Raw genomic sequence first — 27,977 nt, forward strand, 5'->3', positions numbered from 1 at the left:
GGTTAGGGTTAGCAATGTTTTAGGAGGTAGAGCGGTAATCTGGTAATCTGAAGGTTGGTTAGCAGTGTCTCAGGAGGTAGAGAGGTCGTCTGGTAATCTGAAGGTTAGGGTTAGCAGTGTCTCAGGAAGTAGAGCAATCATATTTTTCTTGAGTAAGACACTGAACCCTTAAATGCTGCTGACAAAAAGGTTGGCACCTTACATGGTTGCCTCAACCGTCAGTGTTTGTATGAGCGAATGGGTGAATGTGAGGCATAAATTGTGAAGAACTTTGGATAAAAGCGTTAGATAAATGCAGTCCATTTACTAGGGCTGTTCGATATGACGAGATATATTGTGCGACAAGAGAAAAATGGTAGAACATTTTTGAAAAATCTGTAGCTATTTTCCTCTATCGTCTTAATCGCTATTGTCGCAAAAAAGCCAAATTGCTTTACAGCTGTATTTACTTAATTCTCAACCCCCCACAAAAATACACAAAACAAAAAACACAGAGGAGCATGACACAGAGTGAAACTCCCTGCAACATGATACAGAACAGACCTCACCTATGTATGTACTTAGCCACACCTTTTTGAAGTGAATTGCTTAATATTGTGAGAACAAAAAATTATATCAACAATCCTTATACTATCTTTAATACACTTCATCCAATAATGATCCACAGCTAATTTGGTAGCAATCAGACTTACGGTTTAGGAGGAAATGTCAAAATTATGTTTTACATAAAATCCAAAATGGGGAAAATACAATAGGGCAGACTTTATGGGTCCTTGAGGCAAATGTGTAGAGTGAATATAGATGGATGTCTGTACCAAGGTTTGTGTAAATCAGACGTATGGCGTAGGAGTTCTGACATTTCAAAGTTCAAAAGTTTGACCTTTAATTATAGCGCCAATTATATAAATATAGGCCAATTAATTCATATTTGTTGCAGAGCATTTACACACAACGTCCAAGTTCATGTTGCTACCGTTTATCATCTCACGGGAATTTACAAAAGCATTTCTGAAGGAGACATTTTCTTTTTTGAAATTCACACAAAAACAATAGGGTTTCTGCACTTCATGCTTGAAACCATAATAATAATAATAATAATAATAATAATAATAATAATAATAATAATAATAATAATAATAATAATAATAATAATAATAATAATAATAATAATAATAATAATAATAATAATAATAATAATAATAATAATAATAATAATAATAATAATAATAATAATAACAGAGCATAGAACATAGAACAAAGTGCAAAATAATAATGATAACGTGTGGTGAGGCGATAACACATGACCTAACACTTTATTGTGAATATTATAAACACTTTATTATGAATATGTGTACAATAATATAAAACAACTTTTTGGAAGCATGTTTGGAAATGTAGAGAAAAGCACCACAGCCTATTATAGAAGAAGTCATACAGGGGAAAAGTGTTACTATGATCGTCATACATCAGGAAGAGGCAATGTCCAATATTTAAGCTGTATTAAATAGCACCTGTTGAATAACTGTTTATTAGGCTTTATCCTGTACATCAGCACTCAGCCAGCTGTCCCATTAGTAACTTGTTTTGATCTTGATCACTTCAGTGGGTTAGGGTGTCTTTCCAAGCCTCTCCATCAGGCAACGCTCATGAATTTTGAGGGCGTTGTAGAGAGCCACCTTGACCTCCGACCCCGAGCGAAGCAAATCAAATATCTCTCTCATTTGTTCTTGGGGGGGCTTCAGGGCTCTAATCCTGGAGTACATCTCACGGTGGACCATGTCTCCCAGTGCGTCCACTATGGGCATAACCATGGTCACATCTTGAATCAGCTTTGCCCTGTGCTCATCTACAAACGCGGCTGTTGATGGGAATGAGAGAGGTTTTTAGTTTTTGTTTATTATTCCTCTGATCCATTGCCCTACAGTTTTGCTCACACATACAAGAAAAAAACAATAAATTATTAAATACAAATAATGAATACTTTTTTTCAAAAAAGGATTTAAAAAAGAAAAACATAGTGGAATGACTTCAAGGCAAATTATAATATCCTGTTGTTAATGTGACCCTGCAACAAGTACATTCAAGCCAAGTCAAGTCAAGAGTTTTAATTGTCACGGCATACAAGTATACAATGACATTTTCCAATTTATGTTCCTTATGATAATGAGTGTACAGCCTGAGTATGTACAACCTGCCAAACAGGCTCTCATCAATATTCAATTCACACCATTAGCTACAGTAAACACTAACGGTTCTTCATCATTATAACAGTGTGCTGTTGTTTCAGAACCATGGACAGTGTGCTGATGTTTCAGAACCATGGACAGTGTGCTGATGTTTCAGAACCATGGACAGTGTGCTGTTGTTTCAGAACCATGGACAGTGTGCTGATGTTTCAGAACCATGGACAGTGTGCTGATGTTTCAGAACCATGGACAGTGTGCTCTTGTTTCAGAACCATGGACAGTGTGCTGATGTTTCAGAACCATGGCCAGTGTGCTGTTGTTTCAGAACCATGGACAGTGTGCTCTTGTTTCAGAACCATGGACAGTGTGCTGTTGTTTCAGAACCATGGACAGTGTGCTGTTGTTTCAGAACCATGGACAGTGTGCTGTTGTTTCAGACACATGGACAGTGTGCTGTTGTTTCAGAACCATGGACAGTGTGCTGATGTTTCAGATACATGGACAGTGTAATTGTTTCAGAACCATGGACAGTGCTGTTTTCTGAGTGTAGGCCTGGGTGTGTCTAGGACAGGTGAAGCTTAAACACATTCCTGTCTATTGTAAATGGAATGCGGATTGTGCCGTATCTTCATGCAAGAGTGGGGACAAACACAGCTCTCATGTATTCTGCTGTCATGGGAATATCCAGCCTTCAAGGTGCCATTTGTTTTGCAATGGGCAGACAGCTCACTGTGTGACTCTCTGAAAGCTGCATTCCTTGTGTGATGATGATGCCTAAGATTGTATTATTTTACAACAGAGATAGTTTCATTGCTAATTAAGTAATTGCATTACTGAAAGTTGGCATTCTTCATTAAAGCTGTGGTTTTCCACGTCAACTTTCCAATTTAGGCTGTTTGACAGTGACATGTTTTCTTGACTGACAATCAATTCAAAAGGCCTGCAAGTGTTTTCCACCATCAGGACACTGCATAATAGCATCAAAACCATTGATGCAGGAAGGACAGCTCTCTATTTCCCCCTGGTGGCTGGCTGCAGTATAGGTGTTAGAAGTCTGACTCCCACTGTGTCTCCTTAGAATAACAGGTCATATTATGGTATGAGATCAAGAAGGGAAAAAAAGCTCACCTTTATCTTTATCAAACATAAACTGACGTTTATCGCTCGGTTCTGGAGTCAAGCCATCAGGGAGATCCTGTTGTTAAAAGGGTAATTAAAAAGTATTTCAATGTAAAGTTTGCAAATATACAATGTACATAAAAAAATAAATAAAAATTAAAGGGACAGTCCATGTTTTTAAGGAGCCAGATTTCTGTCACAAACTGGGAGTCCTTTCTGTCCCAAGAAGCATTTGCACCAATTATTTGGTTTGGGGGATTTTGGAAGCAGAAGATGTTAGCATTTGTTCACACTCGTGGAAGTGTTGAGTCCCATTATATGTATATTGTATTCCTCTTTTACTTACTTTTTTACTTTTTTTACTGTATGAAGCACAATCTCGGGGGCTCATACAGAACCAAGCATTTCACCGTAAAGTACATGACAACTAATAAACAAACTTGAAACTTGAACTTGAAACATTAGCATGGATAGCATGACGCTAACAAAATGTTACTTCAAACGTTACATGACCTGTGTAAGGACTTTTGGGGTGAATTGAAAGGGCTCCTAGTTTTTTTACACATTAAAAATACTTCTTAAAAACATGGACCGTCCCTTGAATGTAACATTTCACTGAGCTAAGTTGTACACGGCATAACAGTGAAATGAACCGTTGGTTAGCCTACTAGGGGTCAGTGGTGGAAAGTAACTGAGTATTTCTACTCAAGTACTGTACTTAAGTACAATTTTGAGGTACTTTTTAGAGAACTTTGTACTTTTACTCCACTACATTTCAAAGGAAATATTGTACTTTCTACTCTAGGCCTACTACATTTATCTGAACCAATCAGTTACTAGTTACTTTGAAGAAGAATATTTTGCTTAGAAAACATGGCAAAAATATACGAAGATGAACTGGACCACTTACCACTTTAACATAACCTTTAGAGGTCAATGGTTCAATGATTGAACGCTCACACTGGAATACACAAATGTCACGTAGAATGCGTACTAGTACTATTTTGGAACTGTGTAGGCCTACTTCGTCCACCACTGCTAGGGGTTTGTTCTCCTGGCATACCATTCAGGACACAACTTTGAGAACTATATAGGTTACAATCATTTACGGGCTTTCTATTATGAGACAAAGGTCAAAGCCTTTTACCTGTTTAGAGCGGTCTTCGGTTGCTACATCCACAGCATCATGTGTAGCAGAATCCATGGCACACTTTGGTTGTGCTGTTGAAATGGTAATGGACAATAGCAACCAAGTCACCAAGAAGAATTTTAAACCTGGCAGGCTTCAGGACGACGGGTGGTGTTCGAGAGATGTAATGCTAGTACCTGGTGGAGGGATGTTGATTTTCAGGACATCAACAGCAGAGTGAAATGATCCACTTTCACCAGTGTCCTCTGTGTCCCTCTCAGAGTCCTGGAGGGAGGATATGAGCAGGGAATTAAAGGAGTGGAGAGGAACATGTATTTTAGGTGCTAATTGTAGCATTGTGAATAATCCTCATTGACTGCTTTGTTACCAGTTTTGTCAGCACTTGATGTACAGCGCCATAGACTCGCAGCTCGTGCCTCGAAAAAGCATTTTCTGTCACTTCAATGCATTCTGAAACAAAAGCCAGCATCAAGTTTATGTAGGAGGGACCAGGTGTGGAACTGGTTAAATGTTAAACCCAGCTATTTCCCAGAGTCACCTTTACGTCTTGTGAAATTTGAATGCAGCATTATTAGGGAAAATACCTTCTAGATGCCATTGACTTCCCATTCAACTCCAAACAATATCTATGTACCGAGCTATGCATGCATGGGATTCACTCCCATCACAAGAAAACAGTGAACAAATTTGATTAAAACAGCATCTTTTGACAAGGGATATTTGAACAGATGTAGAAATTATTGAAATGTATGAAGGTTAAAGTTCAGTAATATGAGTTAAGAAAGTAGTGTTTTTTAATGTTTTTCATTTGTGATCGTAAAGGTGAATTACAATTATGTGGTCAAATACACTGTATTGGGCATTGCAACAACATAATTATGGTACGGTGGGGTAGCTGTGTCGCCTCACAGCTAGAAGGTCCTGGGTTCGATTCCCGCTTGGGGACCAGGTTGCCGCTTTGCCAGGTACCCAGGTGGGGTAACTCCCGGGCCTTTCTATGTGGAGTTTGCATGTTCTCCCCGTGCTCGCAAGGGTTTCCCCTCCAAATAAGATAAACTCAATGGAAAAACATGCAGAGCAGATTGCTAAGGCTGTCGCGTCCCAGACAAAGATGGACAGGAGCACTTGGATTGGTCCCCGAGTGCGGCCCACGCCGCAGCCCATGTCTGCTCCCGGTTGTCCATGGGGGAAGGACGGCGGGATGGGAAAAGTGCAGAAAGACATTTCATCAGCGACTCAGTGCATGTGTATGTGTGTTTCTGTGGGTCACCCATCTCGCATGTGTGTATGTTAATCTGCATAACAATTAAATACTTCTTCTTCTTATGTTAGAATGATATTATTTCGAATTTTAGTTGTTAAAGTGTGTATGAACATAGTGTGTGGACATATAGTTATGTACAGTTAAGTATTCTTTGGCTACTTCATATAGTATAGTCACACAGCATGTATGTGTGCTTTTTGTGGACCCCAGGAATTATAGCTACTGCAATGTGTAGCTAATTGTGGATCCTAAAAAGGTAAACTAAACAATATCAAAACTTAACTTACAATCCATTGTTTTGTGAATAAAAAGTAGGTGCAACAGGTGAGCCTTTCGGAGACGATGTGCGTATTCAGTCCTCACTGGATGAACACGACAACAAACATTATGCTTTATAAGGCAATTGGAGAGGATTTTGTTCACACACATATCTCCTCCATGGGTTATAATAATCTTACTGTAACTTGCTACAGTTTGGAATCACTGACATTCGATCTTGATATGATTTTGAATGGGAAGTGGACGGTGTTTAGACAGTAGTAGGGGTATAACGATTAACACATTTCAGGTTCGATACAAGTTTTTGAGATTTAATTAGATTTTCAAGTCTCATTGTAGATTAAATAATGCTTGGTTTCAGAATATATATATATATTTTTAAGTCGTAAACAATGAAAATATGCCTTAGACATTATGCTAATAGCAGTAGCCAAACCACCAGTTTTTAAATATTTAAAATATTAAATTGAACATCTTTTTCAATTAAAATTAAAATTAAGATTTCGATTTCAATTTCAATTTCAATTTCGATTTCATTATTTTAGATTCTGTACAAGATTGTTACATCCCAAGAAATTAGGGACATAAATCACAAAATGAATCTTCAGGTTCCCGGCTTGATGATGATCACCTACTGTTGACCTGTCATCTCCCTCTAAAGACCCTCCCGCCCCTAAAAAAGGGTCTATGCACCCATGCTGGAGTTGGCCTTTAAGTCTCAATGTAAATTAATAAAAAATAATCAGTGCAGCTGTGTATGAAGATTGCAACAATACACACTCACTCCCAAAGGGTGGTCTCTTGGAGGGTTCTTGGTCCCAGCATTTCTTCATGAGGTCAACAAGCTCTGTTAACCCCTCTGCCTTCTCTGGATCAATGTCCTCAACAGGCGGCCTGTCCCCCTTAGGGATCCGAAGCTCCACGATACAGGGCGATACACCTATGAGAGACAGCAGCAACATGTATGCAGTATGTACACACTACATGTGTGTGTGTGTGTGTGTGTGTGTGTGTGTGTGTGTGTGTGTGTGTGTGTGTGTGTGTGTGTGTGTGTGTGTGTGTGTGTGTGTGTGTGTGTGTGTGTGTGTGTGCGTGTGCGTGTGCGTGTGCGTGTGCGTGTGCGTGTGCGTGTGCGTGTGTGTGTGTGTGTGTGTGTGTGTGTGTGTGTGTGTGTGTGTGTGTGTGTGTGTGTGTGTGTGAATGTCGAGTGGACCTACATAGCCACCAGGCTAGCCCACCTGCTCCACATGCTTAACAATGATGATGTCACCGTCAGAGAAATGGCCAGGGCCTCTCTCCTGCTGGATCTACGCACCGCAGACCAGAATAACTTCCTCTGCTTCAGGAAGAAAGACTCTGGGAAAGGCCAACATCACAACACCGCAGGAAGAGACTGTCGAACTGCACAGAGACTCTGCAAGGAGGGTTCTGCTTAGCATGAAGCAGTCTGAGATCAGGCAGCACTGGTGTGGACTCAGACTACAGGGAAAGCTAGCTTGTTTGGAGTTTGCTGACCACTCAGTCTCACACTCAGTGTATAAGAACGCGGCTGTTGGTGAGGATGTTTTAAAATGTACCATCAAAGCAAGACTGCAGGTATTACCCACTCAATACAATCTGTCCACTTGGTATCCTCAAACTCACAGTCCATTCTGTTTAAACCATCAGGATTCACAACACCTAGAATCCATTGCACACATAACAAACGGACCTAATGCATACAAACACCTGTACATCGCTCGTCATGACCGTATTGTGGACATTGTGTCTGATGCGGTACGGAACATATCACCATCTAGTGCAGCAATGTACAAACATGCCAGAGTGAAACCAGAGTGGTTTGGCCTTACCAACGATGTTTTTGCTAACATACCCAATACACCGGACGTTGTTTTTGTTGACACCAGCCACGGAGAGGTGCTGGTCATAATACATCTATTTTATATAGCGCTTTTCCAGGTGCTCAAAGACGCTTATCATAGAAGTAGGCTGTACCTTTGACCTGTACATGGACCAGGCCTTCCGGGACAAGTATATCAAATACCAACCACTGCTCAGTGTGATGGCTGACCTTGGGTATAGGTGTAGATATGGTGTACTTGTGTTCGGAAGTCTTGGCCATGTACACAAATCCACCATGACTGGTCTGAGAATTGCTGCAATGTCTAAAAGAAAAGCCAAACAAATTGCCAAATATTGCTCGGTCTCAGCTATTATTGGCAGCTTAGCCACGTGGAGAAGGAGGTGCTATGTGTACCCTTAAGTGTTCAGTGCTGCTTGGCCCCGATACATTTGATTCCCTGTTTATGTAATATAATTTGTGGAACCAAATAAAGTATTAAAATGTGTGTGTGTGTGTGTGTGTGTGTGTGTGTGTGTGTGTGTGTGTGTGTGTGTGTGTGTGTGTGTGTGTGTGTGTGTGTGTGTGTGTGTGTGTGTGTGTGTGTGTGTGTGTGTGTGTGTGTGTGTGTGTGTGTGTGTGTGTGTGTGTGTGTGTGTGTGTGTGTGTGTGTGTGTGTGTGTGTGTGTGTGTGTGTGTGTGTGTGTGTGTGTGTGTGTGAGAGGGTAGATAGGTGTGTTTAGAGAAATAATTGAGAATTATTCACCTGGATAGGGCTCTTTACCAGTGATAATGCACCAGAGTAGTATACCATAACTGAGAGAGAGAGAGAGAGAGAGAGAGAGAGAGAGAGAGAGAGAGAGAGAGAGAGAGAGAGAGAGAGAGAGAGAGAGAGAGAGAGAGAGAGAGAGAGAAAGTGACAATTGTGAAATGCCCATATAACAAGCCACTTGAATATAGTGCCAGTGGCCTTCACCTGTGCGTTTACCTGTATATATCATAGGCACGGACAGGTCTGTATGACAGGCTAAAAGCCTCAGGAGGTGTGTAAGGCAAAGTGCCTCCACTCTGCTCCGCTCCTCTACTGCTGCTCCACAAAACACTGGCAGAAACCCTAGACAGGCCAAAATCTGTCAGCTACCGAGAGAGAAGAGTGGGGAAAGGCGGATGAGGTCAGAGCATTAGAGAAAGATCAAATGTAATAAATGCACGATCAATATAACACTGTAGCGTTTGAGATCAGTGTCGGGATCCTACCTTGGCGTTAAGGTCTTTGTCCAGCATCACATTATCAGGCTTTAGATCGTGGTGCAAAAGAGGGGGCGTCAGACTATGGAGAAAGTTCATACCCAGGGCCACCTGGTGGGCCAGGCGGAAGGCCAGGGGCCAGGGTGGGGAGCCACGCAGGGACCTCTGGAGGGCCCCCAGGGAGCCCCTCTCCATGAACTGCATCACTATGCCCACCCTCTTTGAGGAGCCCATGCCTGGTGGGCAACCATGGTACTTTCCCAAAACCATCAGCACATCAGGGCTGCTGGCCTTACGCATTGTCTCTGCCTCCAGACCCAGGACAGGCTCCATATCAACCAGGGAATGACTGCAGAGTTATTAGGCAGAGGTAGGTTGGGGAAGAAATCAGCCAGAGACCTTTTGCACGCCTTCTGTCGCTCAATAGATGCGTAGGCAATACAACACAGGAAGTTGAACATAATAATTTCCCACACACTATCTCTTGACTTTGAAATAGTATGTTATAGTTATAGTTATAGTTATGTAAAGTGAAGGAATTATTTAGTTCAACTTTGTCAAGGAGTAGAGAGACGAGAAAGGAACATAGCTGCATAAATTGCTAATTTAGCTAACTGTAAACTCGTAATCACTTTTATTAATCATTACGTAATAAAGGTACTTAAAGGGGCAGTTCGCCCAAAATATTAAATTACCCGGAGTGCTACATCTATCCATCCAGATAGCTTTGGGGAGTTTTAGAAATATCTGCCATAGAGATGTCTGCCGTAGAGATGTCTGCCGTAGAGATATCTGTTGTAGAGATATCTGCTGTAGAGATATCTGCTGTAGAGATGTCTGGATGGACATAGCATTCCGGGTAAGTGAGAAATATGTTTTATTTTTATTTTGGGTGAACTGCCCCTTTAAGCAAGACATTACTGTAAAGTTCAGAATCTTGGACCCTGAAATAAATGCCGAAACATGGGTGCACTACAGAGTAGGTGTCAGCATTTATCTGAAGAACAGCACTTATTGTTGCTGATATATGACTAACCATCAACAACATCACTGCTATGTAAAAGATAGGTCCAAGATTCTGAATCCTTTAATTGGAGTGGTGTTCTTTTACCAATATAAACAATTGAGGAATGTATACATGCAACTGTATGAAATGACGAGTGAGTGAGTGAGTGAGTGAGTGAGTGAGTGAGTGAGTGAGTGAGTGAGTGAGTGAGTGAGTGAGTGAGTGAGTGAGTGAGTGAGTGAGTGAGTGAATGAGTGAGTGAGTGAGTGAGTGAGTGAATGAGTGAATGAGTGAGTGAGTGAGTGAGTGAGTGAGTGAGTGAGTGAGTGAGTGAGTGAGTGAGTGAGTGACTTCGCCAGTCTATGAGGTGCTTTGTGTTTGTAATATGAATAGTAGTGTCAATTCTGTTCACTACTAAGCTTCAAAGGAATCCATTCAGAAACAAAATAATGAATGAATATGTTTTTCTTTCTCCCTGCATAAATTACCCTTCATGTAGCAGTTTGATGGCTACATCGTAGCCCCAGACCTTGTGCCTGGCCCTGTGGACCACCCCAAAGCCCCCGCGGCCAATCTCATTCCAGTTCTGTAGGCTTTCATTACCAATCACCACCGCCTTGGTGCTAGACATCGTCTCTCTCAGTCATCAAATCTAGTAACAGAAAAAGAAAGGAGTAATTATAGATGGGCTAATAATACACTATTTGCCAAATACAATACAATAAATGTACTTATACAATGGCATGCAAACGTCTTGATTCTGATTGGCTGAAACTCTTCTTTCAGACGTTGTTATTTCTCATAACACACTCCACGTGATCCCAGAACCGGCCCACAACCGAATTACTTAGTTTTCCGAATAACTCTGCCGTTCGTGTTTTTATGAATGAAACCAAGATGGCGGACAATAATCTTTATGAATGGATGTATTGATATCGTAACGACTCATTCAAAAACGATAAAGTCACGTGGAATGTGTTAGTTGCTTACACAATGTTGGATTATGTAATTGGTTGGTCATGACTCATTGTGAAACAAAATATAAATCGCAGGAAGTGTGTTGTTAGATGGCATTTGTTGTAGAACCTCCCTCTCCTTCAAAAAGACACTGTCATTTCACTGTTAATAAAATGTTCAATCAATCAAATAACAACCGCTAACTTCACTGTTAGATGGCATGTTTTGTACCAACCTATGTATAGATGTAGCACTGTCTATCTGTATGTCTGTTATGATGCATTGAAAATGGGTGACCCTGATGTAAACAAGACGAAAGTCTTTCTCTGGTCTGCACCCCCTTAACAATTGTGTGTATTGAGCCGTACTGTATTGTACCCATTCTGCAATCTGGTAATACAATTTTCAATCAATCAATCAATCAATCAATCAATCAATCAATCAATCAATCAATCAATCAATCAATCAATCAATCAATCAATCAATCAATCAATCAATCAAATAACAACCGGTAACTTCACTGTTAGATGGCATGCTTTGTACTGTAGCAACCTGCCTCTGCAAAAGGACACTGTCCCACAAAGCGATTTCACTGGATGTCCCGGACACAATGTAAGTATGGATATATTCGTAAGGAATAATTAAAAAAAGATAACGTTAACTGGATTATGTTAGTTGTTTACACAATGTTGGATTATGTAATTGGTTTTGTTAGATGGCATGCTTTGAAGCACCGCACCTCCCAGCTGCTTCTAGACACAGAGGCAACTTATTTTTATTTATTTTTTTACTTACTTTTTCTGCGGATGGTTTTGTGAATAAATCTCCATTATGCTTCAATTACTGTGTGTTTATTGTATAGCAATAAGGTTGGATGAATTCGGCTATTGTATAAAAGTATTACACCACTTGAAGTCGTGTGTTATAGAAATTAGATCACGCCTATGGGGGTCTAACGACCCTCGGCTGCGCCTCGGGCCTAACAACCACCCATAGGCGTGATCTAATTTCTATAACACACTTCGTTGCGTGATGTAATGCTTAAATATATTTTTCATGTTATAGTGCTATGGTGCAGAAATACTTAATTCAAAGGTTTCACAGTATGGCAGACATGCATGGTAACCACAATGGCAGGCAGTCACATGCAATCACTAAATTACAGCTATTCGCCTTTGTTTAGCAGTACTGATATAGTGATAGTGGTATACATACACACATAGAGGGGTACAGATATACTGCAGTGGTACACATGTACACATGACATGCCTACAAAGGCAAACAGCAATAACCAAAATTACTGCTTTTTGCCTAAAACGTCATATATAAATGTACAATATTAACCTGCTTACACTCTATACACAGAGTAGTTTATATGAAGAGTGATTTGATTAGATACATTATGTAGACATTTGAACGTGTCTTGTAGAGCTCTCTGCAGAGATTTTCCTTTTCGGAGGACTGGCACTAAGGGGAGCTGGTTGGCGTCAGTCTGGTGGTTAGAGGAGCCAGCGCGTGCTGTACGTTTATATTACCCAGTATATTGTCTAGTCAACACATGAAGAAGAGGACTGTCGACAAAGTGTGGGCCCCACTTAAGATTTGTGTAAGGGGAGACACTACAGGTGAATAGGGTAAAATAATTAACTAATAGATATCACAATGAAACTTCCCCAGTTGATTACTTATATTAAGACAAGACTGTTTTGTATTACAAGTTTTCTGAAATTGTATGTTTAAATATGCAAATGAGGCATTATCTACTTAAATATGCACTAATTTGCATATAATTCCAGGACAGAAATCTGAACATTGGATAAAGCCATTTTCAAAATTATAGTTTCATTTTGTTGACATATTAGAGCCAAAGGTTATTACAGAGGGGATTTTGGATATCTCTTTGTATCACTCCATAAATCAGAAAATACTCCATTCAGTAAATTTTTATGGTAAAGTTCCATATTTCACCATGTTTTTAGGAATGAAATATGATATAAATCAGGGTATGAATGCGATATCAACAAACCCTTCTGTAAATACCTTCTGAACATAGATATGAATAGAACTGGAAGGTTTGGTGTATGTGAGTGCTACTGCAGTGGAGATTTCTGGCTCAGAGTATGAGGAAAAACTCTTAAAACTAATTTTTGGGAAAACGCCTTCAAAGTTCTGTATTGTAAACAGTATTTTTAAACAGATATTTACAAACACAAAACCTAATCAAACCATTAGTAATAGACAACCTAAACACATGCCTGATAACTGAATAATAATAAAAATGATGTTATTGAACTGAACAGAACTACACACAGGCTACAAACAGTGTAGTACAGTGTAGTACCCCCTAATAGGCAAAACATATTTGAATAGATATCACTATGAAACTTTCCCAGTTTGTTATGTACATATAAACTAAGAAAAAATATATTGCAAGTTTTCTGAAATGTATGTTTATATATGCAAATGAGGCACTTCCCCATTAAATATGTGCACATTTATGGATGCAATAAGGCAAAATGAAGTAAAATAAACAACTAAATGTGTGTTATTGACGTTTTATTGTCACTAGTTTCATAGAAGACATGTTTAGGAAGCAAAATATAACAAAATCTCAAAATCAACAAAAAAAGTATATTTGCCTATTCACCTGCAGTGTCTCGCCTTATAAGTGCATTGTGTTACCAGGCTGGGAAGTAATACCAGCGTGTTTGGGCTGGGACGTGTATGCAACGAGTGTTACCAGTAATGTAGCATTGTTAGGTGTTGTGTAACTGCATTCCCAGTTTTATCTCCTCCGTGAGATAAAGCCTGGTAAAGAACTACGGCTGAAAGTGTGTATGGGGCAGCATTTTCGGTGTATATACTTCCCCTGGAAGCTGCCTCAGAACGGACCAAACTTTTCCCGAATCCTGTCGGCAAACAAGCTAGAATGTCCCGGTCATGTAGTAAATTCTTCAGGCAAGGCCGTTGCAGTGGCTTAAACGAGGAAATATTGTGCACTTCACATGTTTCTATAATTGTTTTGTCGAAACCGGAAAGCCTGTAGCCTGTACTTCCTGTACTTCCGTTTACACACTTTAGGAGGCATATCTTTACCAGCTTAGGTCAGTGGCGTCATTTCAGTAAAAGCCAAGGTATGGCAAGGAGGGAGGGTGTGGAAGTGAACGGGGGTTTGCCGCCCTTGGTGGATTGTGCGGTGGATTGTACGGTTTTGAGGTGTGTGTTCAACAGAATGTAGTATCAAAAACACGTTCACAAAAAGTATGGGTTACTGAATGCTGCAGCTGAACTGCACTGTTATAATCACTAAGCCATTGTAAGACCTTACCTGTGTCCCTGTATCACTTGTCTCTGCTGCCCTTTGACTAAAAAACTTTCGTACAGTATGTCCATTTTCCTTTTTTTCCCTGGCAGCATATTTGAGTTAGTCACCTATAGTAAAAGTCATCTAGTAAAAGTGAGATAATTGACTATACCAAAACATGCTAGGGCTGTACCGAATAGTTTGAAGCTTCGAAGCTTCGTTCATAATGTTGACATTCGAGTGGGGTGGGGTGGGGGGGTAATTGTACATTGGATTATCGACGAAACCTTACTTGGTCCCAAGAAGAGGGTCTCATGTATTATTGGGTTAGGACATTTACTGTACATTGGGGGGTTTGGACATTTACAGGGGCCAGTTTCGAATTGCAGTCTCCCGTAGGTGCTCTTTGAGAGTGGTTTTGAAAGTGGGTAGTGAGTCACATTCCTTTACAGCTGTGGGTTGGGCGTTCCACATTGATGTGGCATAATTGCGAAACGTGTTTAGTCCCTTGTTTGAGCCGAATCTGGGTTTAACATGATTTGTGGAGCTCCCTCTGGTGTTGTGGTCATGGTATTTACTGACCTTTGGGAAGTATTTTGACATGTACATCAGTGGAGGTTTCTCTATGACAACACGTGAAACACAAATTCACTCATAATTCATAATTATTATTAATTTACATATACCTATATATATAAAAAAAATATATATATTTTTTTTAAATTATTATTATTATTATTTTTTATTGTAAATGTTTTCCTCTGTAAAAAAAATGCCAGTGAATTTTTTTTTCTTCAAAAATGGCCAAAATTGACAGCTCTGAGCAGGCCTGCACTGCAGTATTGCCTGCAGTAATTATTCGTGAAGAAAACTTCACAGGTGTGACCCATTGTTAAATAAATAATAAATAACAGCGAATCAAAATAGGCTATTAACTTCATCTAAGAACGGTCTGTGCAGTTAAACTCTTGCCATTGAATGGAGGATTGATTGATTGACAGCCCTTGACATCCAATACACGGAGGTTGAATATGATTGGCAGCCTTGCAAATCCAATCAGAGATTTCTGCATTGCAAAGTCAAAATGGGTCCAGCTGCATGTGAGGAGGATAGGTTTAGCTCGGGCCAATCTCAAGTTTCTCAAGTTTCTTTATTAGTTGTCATACAGAAGTACAGAATACTTTTATACAAAATGTAACATAAAGAAGCATTTTGTATAAAAGTATTCTGTACTTCTGTATGACAACTAATAAAGAAACTTGAGAAACTTGAGATTGGCCCGAGCTAAACCTATCCTCCTCACATGCAGCTGGACCCATTTTGACTATGTGAAAGTTGAGACTATGAGAAAGTTGTTGTTTAGTAGTTAAGCTGTACAGCTATAACAAGTCAGGCTAAATTAAACTTTGCGCCAACATTAGGACCGAAGTATAAACCAGCAACTGAGCAACATGAAGAAGTGGATTTATGCATCTGGATCAGAAAAAACGTTGTGGATGAAAAAGTAAGTATAGGCTACAGTGCTTGTATGCTAACAGTAGCTAGGCAGCTTAGCCTACATCACAATGATAATCACCAAGCTAACTTACTGTACACACTGTAGGGCTGGGCAATTAATTGAAACAGAATCGCGATATCGATTCATAGACCTATGCAATCTAATTTCTAAGTTATGACTATTTTCTTTTATTAAAAAAAACGTTTTTTTTTTTTTTTTTTTATTATTATTTTATCTGGGTTGAACATGATTTGTGGAACTCCCTCTGGTGTTGTGGTCGTGGTATTCACTGACCTTTGGGAAGTATTTCGACATGCACATGGGTATCTTAGTGGTGTAGTGTATCTTGTAGACCAGGCCCATTGCAAGTTGCTGTACTCTGTCGTCTACTCTAAGCCATTCTAGGTTGTCAAAGTGGACAGGGGTGAGGTGGGTTTTAGGAGTAAGGTCAAGCAGTAGTCTGACCAGTTTGTTTTGTGATGTTTGTAATCTTGTTTTTAGTGCCTTTGAGGTGCTTTGGTACCATGAGGTGCAAGCATAGTCGTAGTACCCTTGAATGAGTGCTCCTGTTAGAGTCTTCAAGGTATTCTTGTTTACCAGAGAGGAGATCCGGTACAGGAATCTAGTTCGTTGGTTGACTTAGTTTTATTACATTGGATCCCATTTTGTCACAGGAAAGATTTGCCTCTATAGGATGGAACCCAGGTAGGTAATTTCATCTTTCCTTTTAAGATAAGATAAGATATTCCTTTATTGATCCCCTTGGGGAAATTCAGACATCATAGCAGCATGGGGGAAGGGGGGGGGGGTACAGGTAGTGAAAACAACACAAGCAGTGTAAACAAATAGGTCAATATAATTTACTATCTAACTAACTGAAATATACATTATTCATTATTCACAGTATCACAGTATCCACATAAGGTGCAGTATGCATAAGGTAGTGTTATTGTCCTACTTGGGTTCCTATTAGTTCTAGGTCGATGTCTGGCAGCAGTCGCTGCCCACTGTTGTGGAGCCTGATGGCCACTGGTATGAAGGACTGTCCGAGGCGGTTAGTTGAGTGTCGGGGGGGTATGAGTCTGTGGCTTCCTTGTCACCTTCACCTAATATGTTTTGATCTGGTCAGGTGCGCTGTCACCTAAAATGTTTTGATCTGATCAGGTGCGCTGTCACCTAATATGATTTCATCTGGTCAGGTGCGCTGTCACCTAATATGTTTTCATCTGGTCAGGTCCGCTGTCACCTAATGTTAATATGTTTTCATCTGTGTCCACTGACCACTGACACACAGTGGGGGATGTTTTAAAAATATTATTTAATATATAATATAATATAATAATTTGTGCTTCACCAAAAAATTTGGTCAGCAGCCTCCACTGATGTACATGGGTACCTTAGTTGTGTAGTGTATCTTGTAGACCAGGCCCATTGCAAGTTGCTGTACTCTGTTGTCTACTCTAAGCCATCCTAGGTTGTCAAAGTGGGCAGGGGTGAGGTGGGTTCTAGGAGTAAGGTCAAGCAGTAGTCAGAAGCCGTTGGTCTTGCTGAGTTTGTTATTTGAACCGAAGAGAATGGCCTCTGTTTTACCCAGGTGTAATGATAGTTTGTTATCAGCAAGCCAGCTGCAGATTTTGCCTAGTTCAGAGCTGAGGGTTTTTTCAACCTGTGACTTGTTCTTGTCAGAGATCAGCAGGGCTGAGTCATCCGCGAACAGGAACAAGTTGCAGTCACAAGCTGACGACATGTCATTTGCATAAATTAGGAACAGTAGCGGTCCTAGTATGCTTCCTTGTGGAATACCACAGCTCACTGGGTGGGGGGGGGGATAGGGTACCGTTTACCTCCACCATCTGTTCTCTCCCCTCCAGGTAGGATTGCATCCAGCTCACTGATAGACTATCAAAACCAATTGCTTTTAGCTTGTCAATCAGAATGGAGTGATTGACAGTGTTGAAGGCCTTTTGTAGGTCCAGCATGACCATGGCGCAGTATTTGCCCGCATCCACCTCTTGTTTTATGTGGTCGTTCAGATAGAGAAGGCATGTGTCAGTGGAGTGGGATGTTCTGAAACCAGATTAGAATTCGTAGATAATATTTTTTTCCGCAAGGTACTTTTCGACCTGTTTGTATACTATTCTTTCCATGATTTTCGAGATGGAGGTAAGAATAGAAACAGGGCGGTAGTTGCCTGGGTCTAATTTGCTGCCCTTTTTGTGCAGGGGGGTTACTCTTGCAATTTTGAAGTCTTTGGGTACGTGTCCCTGTTTTATGGAGAGGTTTCTTATGTGTGTGATGACTGGGGTGATGGCGGCTGCTGAGTCTCTGAGGAATTTGGAGGGGATATTGTCATGGCCAGTGGCCTTGTTAGGTTGGAGGGCGCTCAGTTTTTTGAGTACCTCAGCTGTTGTTACCATTTCTAGTTTGAAATCGTCTTTGCCGACCCCTAGGTTATTGTAGTAGGCTATGATGTGTTCTACCCCAAAATGCCCTGAGTGGGAGGGTAGTTTATTTACCAGTCTTGTGGCTATGTTTGTGAAGAAAATGTTTAAGTAATTGGCCACATCCAGCTTGTCTGTGATGAACGTGTTGTCCGTATTTATGTTTATGTTTGAAAATCTGGTTTTAAGTTTTTTACTGCAGCCTAGTTGATTATTGAGTAATTTCCAAAGTTCACATGGTTTATTTTTGTTTTCCTCAGTTTTGTCATTGATGAAATTCTTTTTTGCAGTTTTGATCATGGCGTTTACGTCATTTCTTAGTCTGTTTCTTTGCAGTTTGAGTTCAGTCACGTGGGCTTGGAGTTCACTGCTCAAGCTTTTGGTAAGCTTTGACTGACTTTTACGAAACTCAGAGCATTTCTTGTCTCTGGTTTTCATAGTGGTCAATATTTCGGAGTGCATCCACGGCTCAGCACGATTTTTTAGGGGGGCCATGTCGTTTAGTATTGTTGAGAATTTGGTTTTGAAACCAAGCCATGTTTCAAGTTTCTTCAAGTTTCTTTAATATTTGTCATACAGAAGTACAGAATACTTTTATACAAAATGCTTCTTACTGTTACGCTCCAGAGACTGTGCAAGACAAGATAAGTATGTTTCTTCAACTAGTGTACCACTGAGCTCTTCTGACCAGTTTAGGCTCTCCAGTTCTACAGGTAGTGAAAACAACACAAGCAGTGTAAACAAATAGGTCAATATAATTTACTATCTAACTAACTGAAATATACATTATTCATTATTCACAGTATCACAGTATCCACATAAGGTGCAGTATGCATAAGGTAGTGTTATTGTCCTACTTGGGTTCCTATTAGTTCTAGGTCGATGTCTGGCAGCAGTCGCTGCCCACTGTTGTGGAGCCTGATGGCCACTGGTATGAAGGACTGTCCGAGGCGGTTAGTTGAGTGTCGGGGGGGTATGAGTCTGTGGCTTCCTTGTCACCTTCACCTAATATGTTTTGATCTGGTCAGGTGCGCTGTCACCTAAAATGTTTTGATCTGATCAGGTGCGCTGTCACCTAATATGATTTCATCTGGTCAGGTGCGCTGTCACCTAATATGTTTTCATCTGGTCAGGTCCGCTGTCACCTAATGTTAATATGTTTTCATCTGTGTCCACTGACCACTGACACACAGTGGGGGATGTTTTAAAAATATTATTTAATATATAATATAATATAATAATTTGTGCTTCACCAAAAAATTTGGTCAGCAGCCTCCACTGATGTACATGGGTACCTTAGTTGTGTAGTGTATCTTGTAGACCAGGCCCATTGCAAGTTGCTGTACTCTGTTGTCTACTCTAAGCCATCCTAGGTTGTCAAAGTGGGCAGGGGTGAGGTGGGTTCTAGGAGTAAGGTCAAGCAGTAGTCAGAAGCCGTTGGTCTTGCTGAGTTTGTTATTTGAACCGAAGAGAATGGCCTCTGTTTTACCCAGGTGTAATGATAGTTTGTTATCAGCAAGCCAGCTGCAGATTTTGCCTAGTTCAGAGCTGAGGGTTTTTTCAACCTGTGACTTGTTCTTGTCAGAGATCAGCAGGGCTGAGTCATCCGCGAACAGGAACAAGTTGCAGTCACAAGCTGACGACATGTCATTTGCATAAATTAGGAACAGTAGCGGTCCTAGTATGCTTCCTTGTGGAATACCACAGCTCACTGGGTGGGGGGGGGGATAGGGTACCGTTTACCTCCACCATCTGTTCTCTCCCCTCCAGGTAGGATTGCATCCAGCTCACTGATAGACTATCAAAACCAATTGCTTTTAGCTTGTCAATCAGAATGGAGTGATTGACAGTGTTGAAGGCCTTTTGTAGGTCCAGCATGACCATGGCGCAGTATTTGCCCGCATCCACCTCTTGTTTTATGTGGTCGTTCAGATAGAGAAGGCATGTGTCAGTGGAGTGGGATGTTCTGAAACCAGATTAGAATTCGTAGATAATATTTTTTTCCGCAAGGTACTTTTCGACCTGTTTGTATACTATTCTTTCCATGATTTTCGAGATGGAGGTAAGAATAGAAACAGGGCGGTAGTTGCCTGGGTCTAATTTGCTGCCCTTTTTGTGCAGGGGGGTTACTCTTGCAATTTTGAAGTCTTTGGGTACGTGTCCCTGTTTTATGGAGAGGTTTCTTATGTGTGTGATGACTGGGGTGATGGCGGCTGCTGAGTCTCTGAGGAATTTGGAGGGGATATTGTCATGGCCAGTGGCCTTGTTAGGTTGGAGGGCGCTCAGTTTTTTGAGTACCTCAGCTGTTGTTACCATTTCTAGTTTGAAATCGTCTTTGCCGACCCCTAGGTTATTGTAGTAGGCTATGATGTGTTCTACCCCAAAATGCCCTGAGTGGGAGGGTAGTTTATTTACCAGTCTTGTGGCTATGTTTGTGAAGAAAATGTTTAAGTAATTGGCCACATCCAGCTTGTCTGTGATGAACGTGTTGTCCGTATTTATGTTTATGTTTGAAAATCTGGTTTTAAGTTTTTTACTGCAGCCTAGTTGATTATTGAGTAATTTCCAAAGTTCACATGGTTTATTTTTGTTTTCCTCAGTTTTGTCATTGATGAAATTCTTTTTTGCAGTTTTGATCATGGCGTTTACGTCATTTCTTAGTCTGTTTCTTTGCAGTTTGAGTTCAGTCACGTGGGCTTGGAGTTCACTGCTCAAGCTTTTGGTAAGCTTTGACTGACTTTTACGAAACTCAGAGCATTTCTTGTCTCTGGTTTTCATAGTGGTCAATATTTCGGAGTGCATCCACGGCTCAGCACGATTTTTTAGGGGGGCCATGTCGTTTAGTATTGTTGAGAATTTGGTTTTGAAACCAAGCCATGTTTCAAGTTTCTTCAAGTTTCTTTAATATTTGTCATACAGAAGTACAGAATACTTTTATACAAAATGCTTCTTACTGTTACGCTCCAGAGACTGTGCAAGACAAGATAAGTATGTTTCTTCAACTAGTGTACCACTGAGCTCTTCTGACCAGTTTAGGCTCTCCAGTTCTAGGTTAAAGGCCTCGCTAGAGTAGGTTTTGAGGTCTCTAGATGTGATTTGTGACAGCCGGCCTTTTGTTTTAGTTTTAGCTTAGCTGGCTGAGGCCGTGCAGATCACAAAACCTACTGAATGACTTGAAGACGGGTGCATATTTTTGTTGCATATCCGTGTTCCAGTCTCCAATAAGAATTTTGTCTACATCCTCAACTCCAGCTAAACACCCGTCAAGTGTATCATAAAAGCCACTGATCTGGCGGTCTGTAGATTGAGCCAACTAGTAGGGATTTCACCCTTTCTAACAGGATTTCAACCGATACAGTTTCAATTGATTCATGATTCAGGTCAGTTCTGTTGATGAATTTGGTATCTTTATGTATGTACATACAGACACCACCTCCATGTTTGTTCCTATCATTCCTGATTATTGAGTAGTTCTCAAACTATGGACTTCTCTGGATCTTTTACAGAATCGTCAAGCTTAGTTTCTGAGAAACACAATATGTCTGCCTTACCATTAATGAATAATTGTTTGATTTCATCCAATTTGTTTTTTAGGCTGTTTATGTTGAGGTGGAAAATGTTCAGTCCATTAGAGTTGGTTATTTCATTGATGTTGTCCGGTTCGAAGTATTGTTCATTTGTGATCTGTTCCTCTGTGTGTGGGGGGGGGGGTTTGTTGTTGTGGGTGGGAAGGGGCCAGGGGGGGTTCGGATGCCGCGCCGTGCTGGAACAACAAAGGACTTGTCGAAAGCCATCCCATGCTCTTTGTAGAATACTCAATAAAAAGGTATACTGGTCGTGTGCTACATAATGTTGCTGCTAAATAACGACTGGACTGTTGACAGAATCAAATCAAATCAAATCAAATTTATTTATAAGGCCCAACAACACATGTTAATGTCCCCATGGGCCGTACAGGTCTTCTTTAAACAAGTCAAGAAGAAAACATAACGATAAGTCAAGAACAGAACAAGGACACCATAAGGTCCAACAAATTTAAAATAAATGCAAATAAATTAAAGAATCCGGCTATAGGGCGACAATAATGTGGTCAAGAGGCATGGTTTCTATCTTTAGCCTTTAACTGGCGTGGTTTATTTATTCACATGGTATGAGCAGCAGTTCTAGAGTTCTCCTCTCACTGAGAGGCTGGGGGAAAGAGGTAGAGTAGGAGGAGACATCTCTATTTATACTCGCCACCTGGTGGTGTTCTTGAGTGGCTCCGCCTAGAGCGCCCTCTAGTAGAAACAGTTATATATGCAGTTAGACAGTTACTAACAATCCTACCTAGAACCTCTGACTTCAACAAGGACGAATTCGCGAAGAGTGTTTTCACACCACAACACCAGTTAGTGTGAAACTGTAAAAGTGTGTCATGTGAATCAATCAGCTGACTAGAGTTGCTGCTGCTGCTTTTTCTTCTTTCAATATCAAGAAGACAGCAGACAGTGCAAATAAGAAGATACAAGCGTTAGAAATAAAATTGGACATACAAAATTGGACACGCCTAGTAACGTGGTAACTGCAGTTGGGGGTTCGGCTGGACATAGCTCCTCCATGTCCCTGCTATCCGGTGATTGTAGAACCTCACCCTCACTAAGTAGGGATAATCCACCTGCTACAATTAGATGTGATGCATTTTTTTTTATTGATATTTAGTCATTTTACAAACAGAAGTTGCCACCCCTCTCTCTCAGGGCTTCCAGGCAAGTTGGAGTTATGGTGTTTGCAGTTTGGAGACCTGTCGTGTCCACTGTGTTCAGACTTCAGAGGCAACTTTGAGGGGGGATCGGATCCCGCGCCGTGCTGGAACAACAAAGGACTTGTCGAAAGCCATCCCATGCTCTTTGTAAAATACTCAATAAAAAGGTATACTGGTCGTGTGCTACATAATGTTGCTGCTAAATAACGACAGCACGATTTTTTAGGGGGGCCATGTCGTTTAGTATTGTTGAGAATTTGGTTTTGAAACCAAGCCATGTTTCAAGTTTCTTCAAGTTTCTTTAATATTTGTCATACAGAAGTACAGAATACTTTTATACAAAATGCTTCTTACTGTTACGCTCCAGAGACTGTGCAAGACAAGATAAGTATGTTTCTTCAACTAGTGTACCACTGAGCTCTTCTGACCAGTTTAGGCTCTCCAGTTCTAGGTTAAAGGCCTCGCTAGAGTAGGTTTTGAGGTCTCTAGATGTGATTTGTGACAGCCGGCCTTTTGTTTTAGTTTTAGCTTAGCTGGCTGAGGCCGTGCAGATCACAAAACCTACTGAATGACTTGAAGACGGGTGCATATTTTTGTTGCATATCCGTGTTCCAGTCTCCAATAAGAATTTTGTCTACATCCTCAACTCCAGCTAAACACCCGTCAAGTGTATCATAAAAGCCACTGATCTGGCGGTCTGTAGATTGAGCCAACTAGTAGGGATTTCACCCTTTCTAACAGGATTTCAACCGATACAGTTTCAATTGATTCATGATTCAGGTCAGTTCTGTTGATGAATTTGGTATCTTTATGTATGTACATACAGACACCACCTCCATGTTTGTTCCTATCATTCCTGATTATTGAGTAGTTCTCAAACTATGGACTTCTCTGGATCTTTTACAGAATCGTCAAGCTTAGTTTCTGAGAAACACAATATGTTTGCCTTACCATTAATGAATAATTGTTTGATTTCATCCAATTTGTTTTTTAGGCTGTTTATGTTGAGGTGGAAAATGTTCAGTCCATTAGAGTTGGTTATTTCATTGATGTTGTCCGGTTCGAAGTATTGTTCATTTGTGATCTGTTCCTCTGTGTGTGTGGGGGGGGGGGCTTTGTTGTTGTGGGTGGGAAGGGGCCAGGGGGGGTTTGGATGCCGCGCCGTGCTGGAACAACAAAGGACTTGTCGAAAGCCATCCCATGCTCTTTGTAGAATACTCAATAAAAAGGTATACTGGTCGTGTGCTACATAATGTTGCTGCTAAATAACGACTGGACTGTTGACAGAATCAAATCAAATCAAATCAAATTTATTTATAAGGCCCAACAACACATGTTAATGTCCCCATGGGCCGTACAGGTCTTCTTTAAACAAGTCAAGAAGAAAACATAACAATAAGTCAAGAACAGAACAAGGACACCATAAGGTCCAACAAATTTAAAATAAATGCAAATAAATGAAAGAATCCGGCTATAGGGCAACAATAATGTGGTAAAGAGGCATGGTTTCTATCTTTAGCCTTTAACTGGCGTGGTTTATTTATTCACATGGTATGAGCAGCAGTTCTAGAGTTCTCCTCTCACTGAGAGGCTGGGGGAAAGAGGTAGAGTAGGAGGAGACATCTCTATTTATACTCGCCACCTGGTGGTGTTCTTGAGTGGCTCCGCCTAGAGCGCCCTCTAGTGGAAACAGTTCCCGAAGTCGGCCCATGTCACCCCACTTCTTAGGGACCTGCACTGGCTCCCCATTGCTGCACGAATCCGCTTCAAGGCCCTCGACCTAGCATACCGTGCGGCAAAGGGAACTGCTCCCGCCTACCTCCGGTCAATGGTCTCTAACTACACACCCTCAAGACCCCTACGCTCTGCATCTTCTGGCCGCCTCAGACCTACTCCTATCCAAGCTCCGGGAGGGTCATCAAAGAGAAGTCGCCTATTCTCAGTCCTTGCCCCACAATGGTGGAATGAACTACCCACCCCAGTTAGGACAGCCGAAACACGTCCAATCTTTCGCCGTCGACTAAAGACGCACTTCTTCAACCATTATCTGAAATTAAAAAAAAATTAAAAAAAATCTAACCCTAACTAACCATACTGTCATGCACTTGTCCTAATAAACTAACCTACACTGTAGCACTCAACACTTTGATGAACATTGTTACTCAGCTGATAGAGTTGTGCTCTTCCTGATGGCTTGTCATACAGAACTTGTAAGTCGCTTTGGATAAAAGCGTCAGCTAAATGACTAAATGTAAATGTAAATGTAAATATGCAGTTAGACAGTTACTAACAATCCTACCTAGAACCTCTGACTTCAACAAGGACGAATTTGCGAAGAGTGTTTTCACACCACAACACCAGTTAGTGTGAAACTGTAAAAGTGTGTCATGTGAATCAATCAGCTGACTAGAGTTGCTGCTGCTGCTTTTTCTTCTTTCAATATCAAGAAGACAGCAGACAGTGCAAATAAGAAGATACAAGCGTTAGAAATAAAATTGGACATACAAAATTGGACACGCCTAGTAACGTGGTAACTGTAGTTGGGGGTTCGGCTGGACATAGCTCCTCCATGTCCCTGCTATCCGGTGATTGTAGAACCTCACCCTCACTAAGTAGGGATAATCCACCTGCTACAATTAGATGTGATGCATTTTTTGTATTGATATTTAGTCATTTTACAAACAGAAGTTGCCACCCCTCTCTCTCAGGGCTTCCAGGCAAGTTGGAGTTATGGTGTTTGCAGTTTGGAGACCTGTCGTGTCCACTGTGTTCAGACTTCAGAGGCAACTTTGAGGGGGGATCGGATCCCGCGCCGTGCTGGAACAACAAAGGACTTGTCGAAAGCCACCCCATGCTCTTTGTAAAATACTCAATAAAAAGGTATACTGGTCGTGTGCTACATAATGTTGCTGCTAAATAACGACACTTTTTCTGCCAACAGGACGAATTCGCGAAGAGTGTTTTCACACCACCTCCATGTCCCTGCTATCCGGTGTTTGTAGAACCTCACCCTCACTAAGTAGGGATAATCCACCTGCTACAATTAGATGTGATGCATTTTTTTTATTGATATTTAGTAATTTTACAAACAGAAGTTGCCACCCCTCTCTCTCTCTCAGGGTTTCCAGGCAAGTTGGAGTTATGGTGTTTGCAGTTTGGTTTATTCCCTAAAACAGTGGGTAAATGGAGACCTGTCGTGTCCACTGTGTTCAGACTTCAGAGGCAACTTTGAGGCATATTCTCAAGTCTTTATCAAGGTCGGTGTACATGGTGACATAAACAGGTTTTGAAAAGCTTAGTGGCAGGAATTGAAAGCGGAACAAGCAAACAAGCACTGAAAATAATGGACCAAAAACTAATTAAATGGCACCATTGTATGATTCTGACAAAGTTGCTCAGTTATGATACTTTTATAAATTGTTCTTTTATCAAATTGATGTAAATGCGTGAATAATTTCGCCCCAGCTGTAGGCCTACTTTGTCCATATGTCACAAAAACACCAATAGAATCGCCACAAGGGGATCAGTAAATGGCAACTGCAGGGTGGCACAGTGCAAACAGTCCTGTAAAGGAATGTGAATCACTACCCACTTTCAAAAGCACTCTCAAAAAACACCTACGGGAGACTGCAATTCGAAACTGGCCCCTACAAATGTCCTAACCCAGTTGTACAGTAAATTACCATGTATGGCTTTGTCAGTATTCCAATGTACAGTGTACAGTGTCCCCCACCCACCCCCTACCCAACCCCCCCCCCCCCCCCCCCCCCCCCCACCTCCAATGTACAGTCCCCCCCCCCCCCATCATCCCACCCACCCAACCCCACCCCACCTACCCAACCTCCTCCAATGTACAGTTTCTACGTCAAATGTATATACACTCTTTTCTGGACACTTTTTGTATCACAAACAGTACTGTATTTGCAAATGTATAAATGTATAAATGTATAGATGTAGCAGTACTGTCTATCTGTATGTCGTGTGTGTCATATATGTTATGATGAATTGAAAATGGGGGACCCTGATGTAAACAAGACAAAAGTCTTTCTCTGGTCTGCATCCCCTTAACAATTGTATGTATTGAGCTGTACTGTACTGTACCCATTCTGCAATCTGTTAATAAAGTTTTCAATCAATCAATCAATCAATCAATCAATCAATCAATCAATCAATCAAAGCAAAACCACTTTCGGTCAATCATTATTTTCTGTAAAAGGGATACATTTTTGGAACGCCCTACCAACTGAAATAAAAACACAAACTGATCTAGTAGATTTGGGAGGAAAACTCATTGTTCCACATAGTTAGCTCTAACTTGAGGTCTGACCTAGTGTCATGGTCTGCGAATAGTCAGTGGATAGTTTATTTCATAGAATTGACGTAGCCTGGGAGCAGGCAAGTGCATACATAGATCTCATAGGTGCTTGTACAAAAACAACTTCCTGTGTGCACACAACCTGCTCTGCCACACATAGGGTTTCTGCATTGAGTGCTTATCCTTATCAGTAGTACACACGTATCTTGTATCAATGTATATAAGGTAAAAAGGAATGGGGGAGAGACAAATAAATAATAATAAAATAAAACATAGAGGATCAAGTTCAACAACTGTAATCACAATATTCGAGAATGTATGTTTGTAGCGTGATTGTTGATTTATGTCCTGTCACAACACAATCTGCCCATTTCCTTATGATACTGTACAAAAAAAAAAAAGAAGCAGATCCATTTAAGTGTTTTCCAATAATACTTTTGTTTTTCTTTTCTACTCATACTGTGTCAAGATGTGAGGGTACTCACCATAGGCTTGTAATCAGCCCCCACGTCCTAATCCTGGCATGAGGTACAAGTTGTCACACCACACAGCAGTCACAACTTCCTGTTCTTCTCTGAGTAAATAATAAAACATAAGGGTGAGGGGTGGAGTTTGCCAACGGAGTGCAA

General features: G+C 40.9%; 1 protein-coding gene across 1 annotated transcript; it reads right to left on the reverse strand.

Moving 5' to 3' along the window:
- Nucleotides 1-1,296: 1,296 nt before the first annotated feature.
- On the reverse strand, nucleotides 1,297-27,931 carry LOC311245130 (receptor-interacting serine/threonine-protein kinase 3-like). The gene is made up of 11 exons (XM_084334925.1): nucleotides 27,834-27,931; nucleotides 10,581-10,744; nucleotides 9,096-9,435; nucleotides 8,827-8,975; nucleotides 8,605-8,654; nucleotides 6,783-6,938; nucleotides 4,823-4,905; nucleotides 4,632-4,719; nucleotides 4,453-4,526; nucleotides 3,315-3,381; nucleotides 1,297-1,858 (listed from the first exon to the last, which is right to left on the reverse strand). The coding sequence occupies exons 2-11, from the start codon at nucleotides 10,721-10,723 to the stop codon at nucleotides 1,608-1,610; spliced, it is 1,401 nt and encodes a 466-aa protein (XP_084191051.1). The 5' UTR covers nucleotides 10,724-10,744; nucleotides 27,834-27,931; the 3' UTR covers nucleotides 1,297-1,607.
- Nucleotides 27,932-27,977: the final 46 nt, after the last annotated feature.

This window comes from Notolepis coatsorum, assembly GCF_963971535.1.
Source record: "Notolepis coatsorum genome assembly, chromosome: 18".
NCBI classification, from domain to species: Eukaryota; Metazoa; Chordata; class Actinopteri; order Aulopiformes; family Paralepididae; genus Notolepis; species Notolepis coatsorum.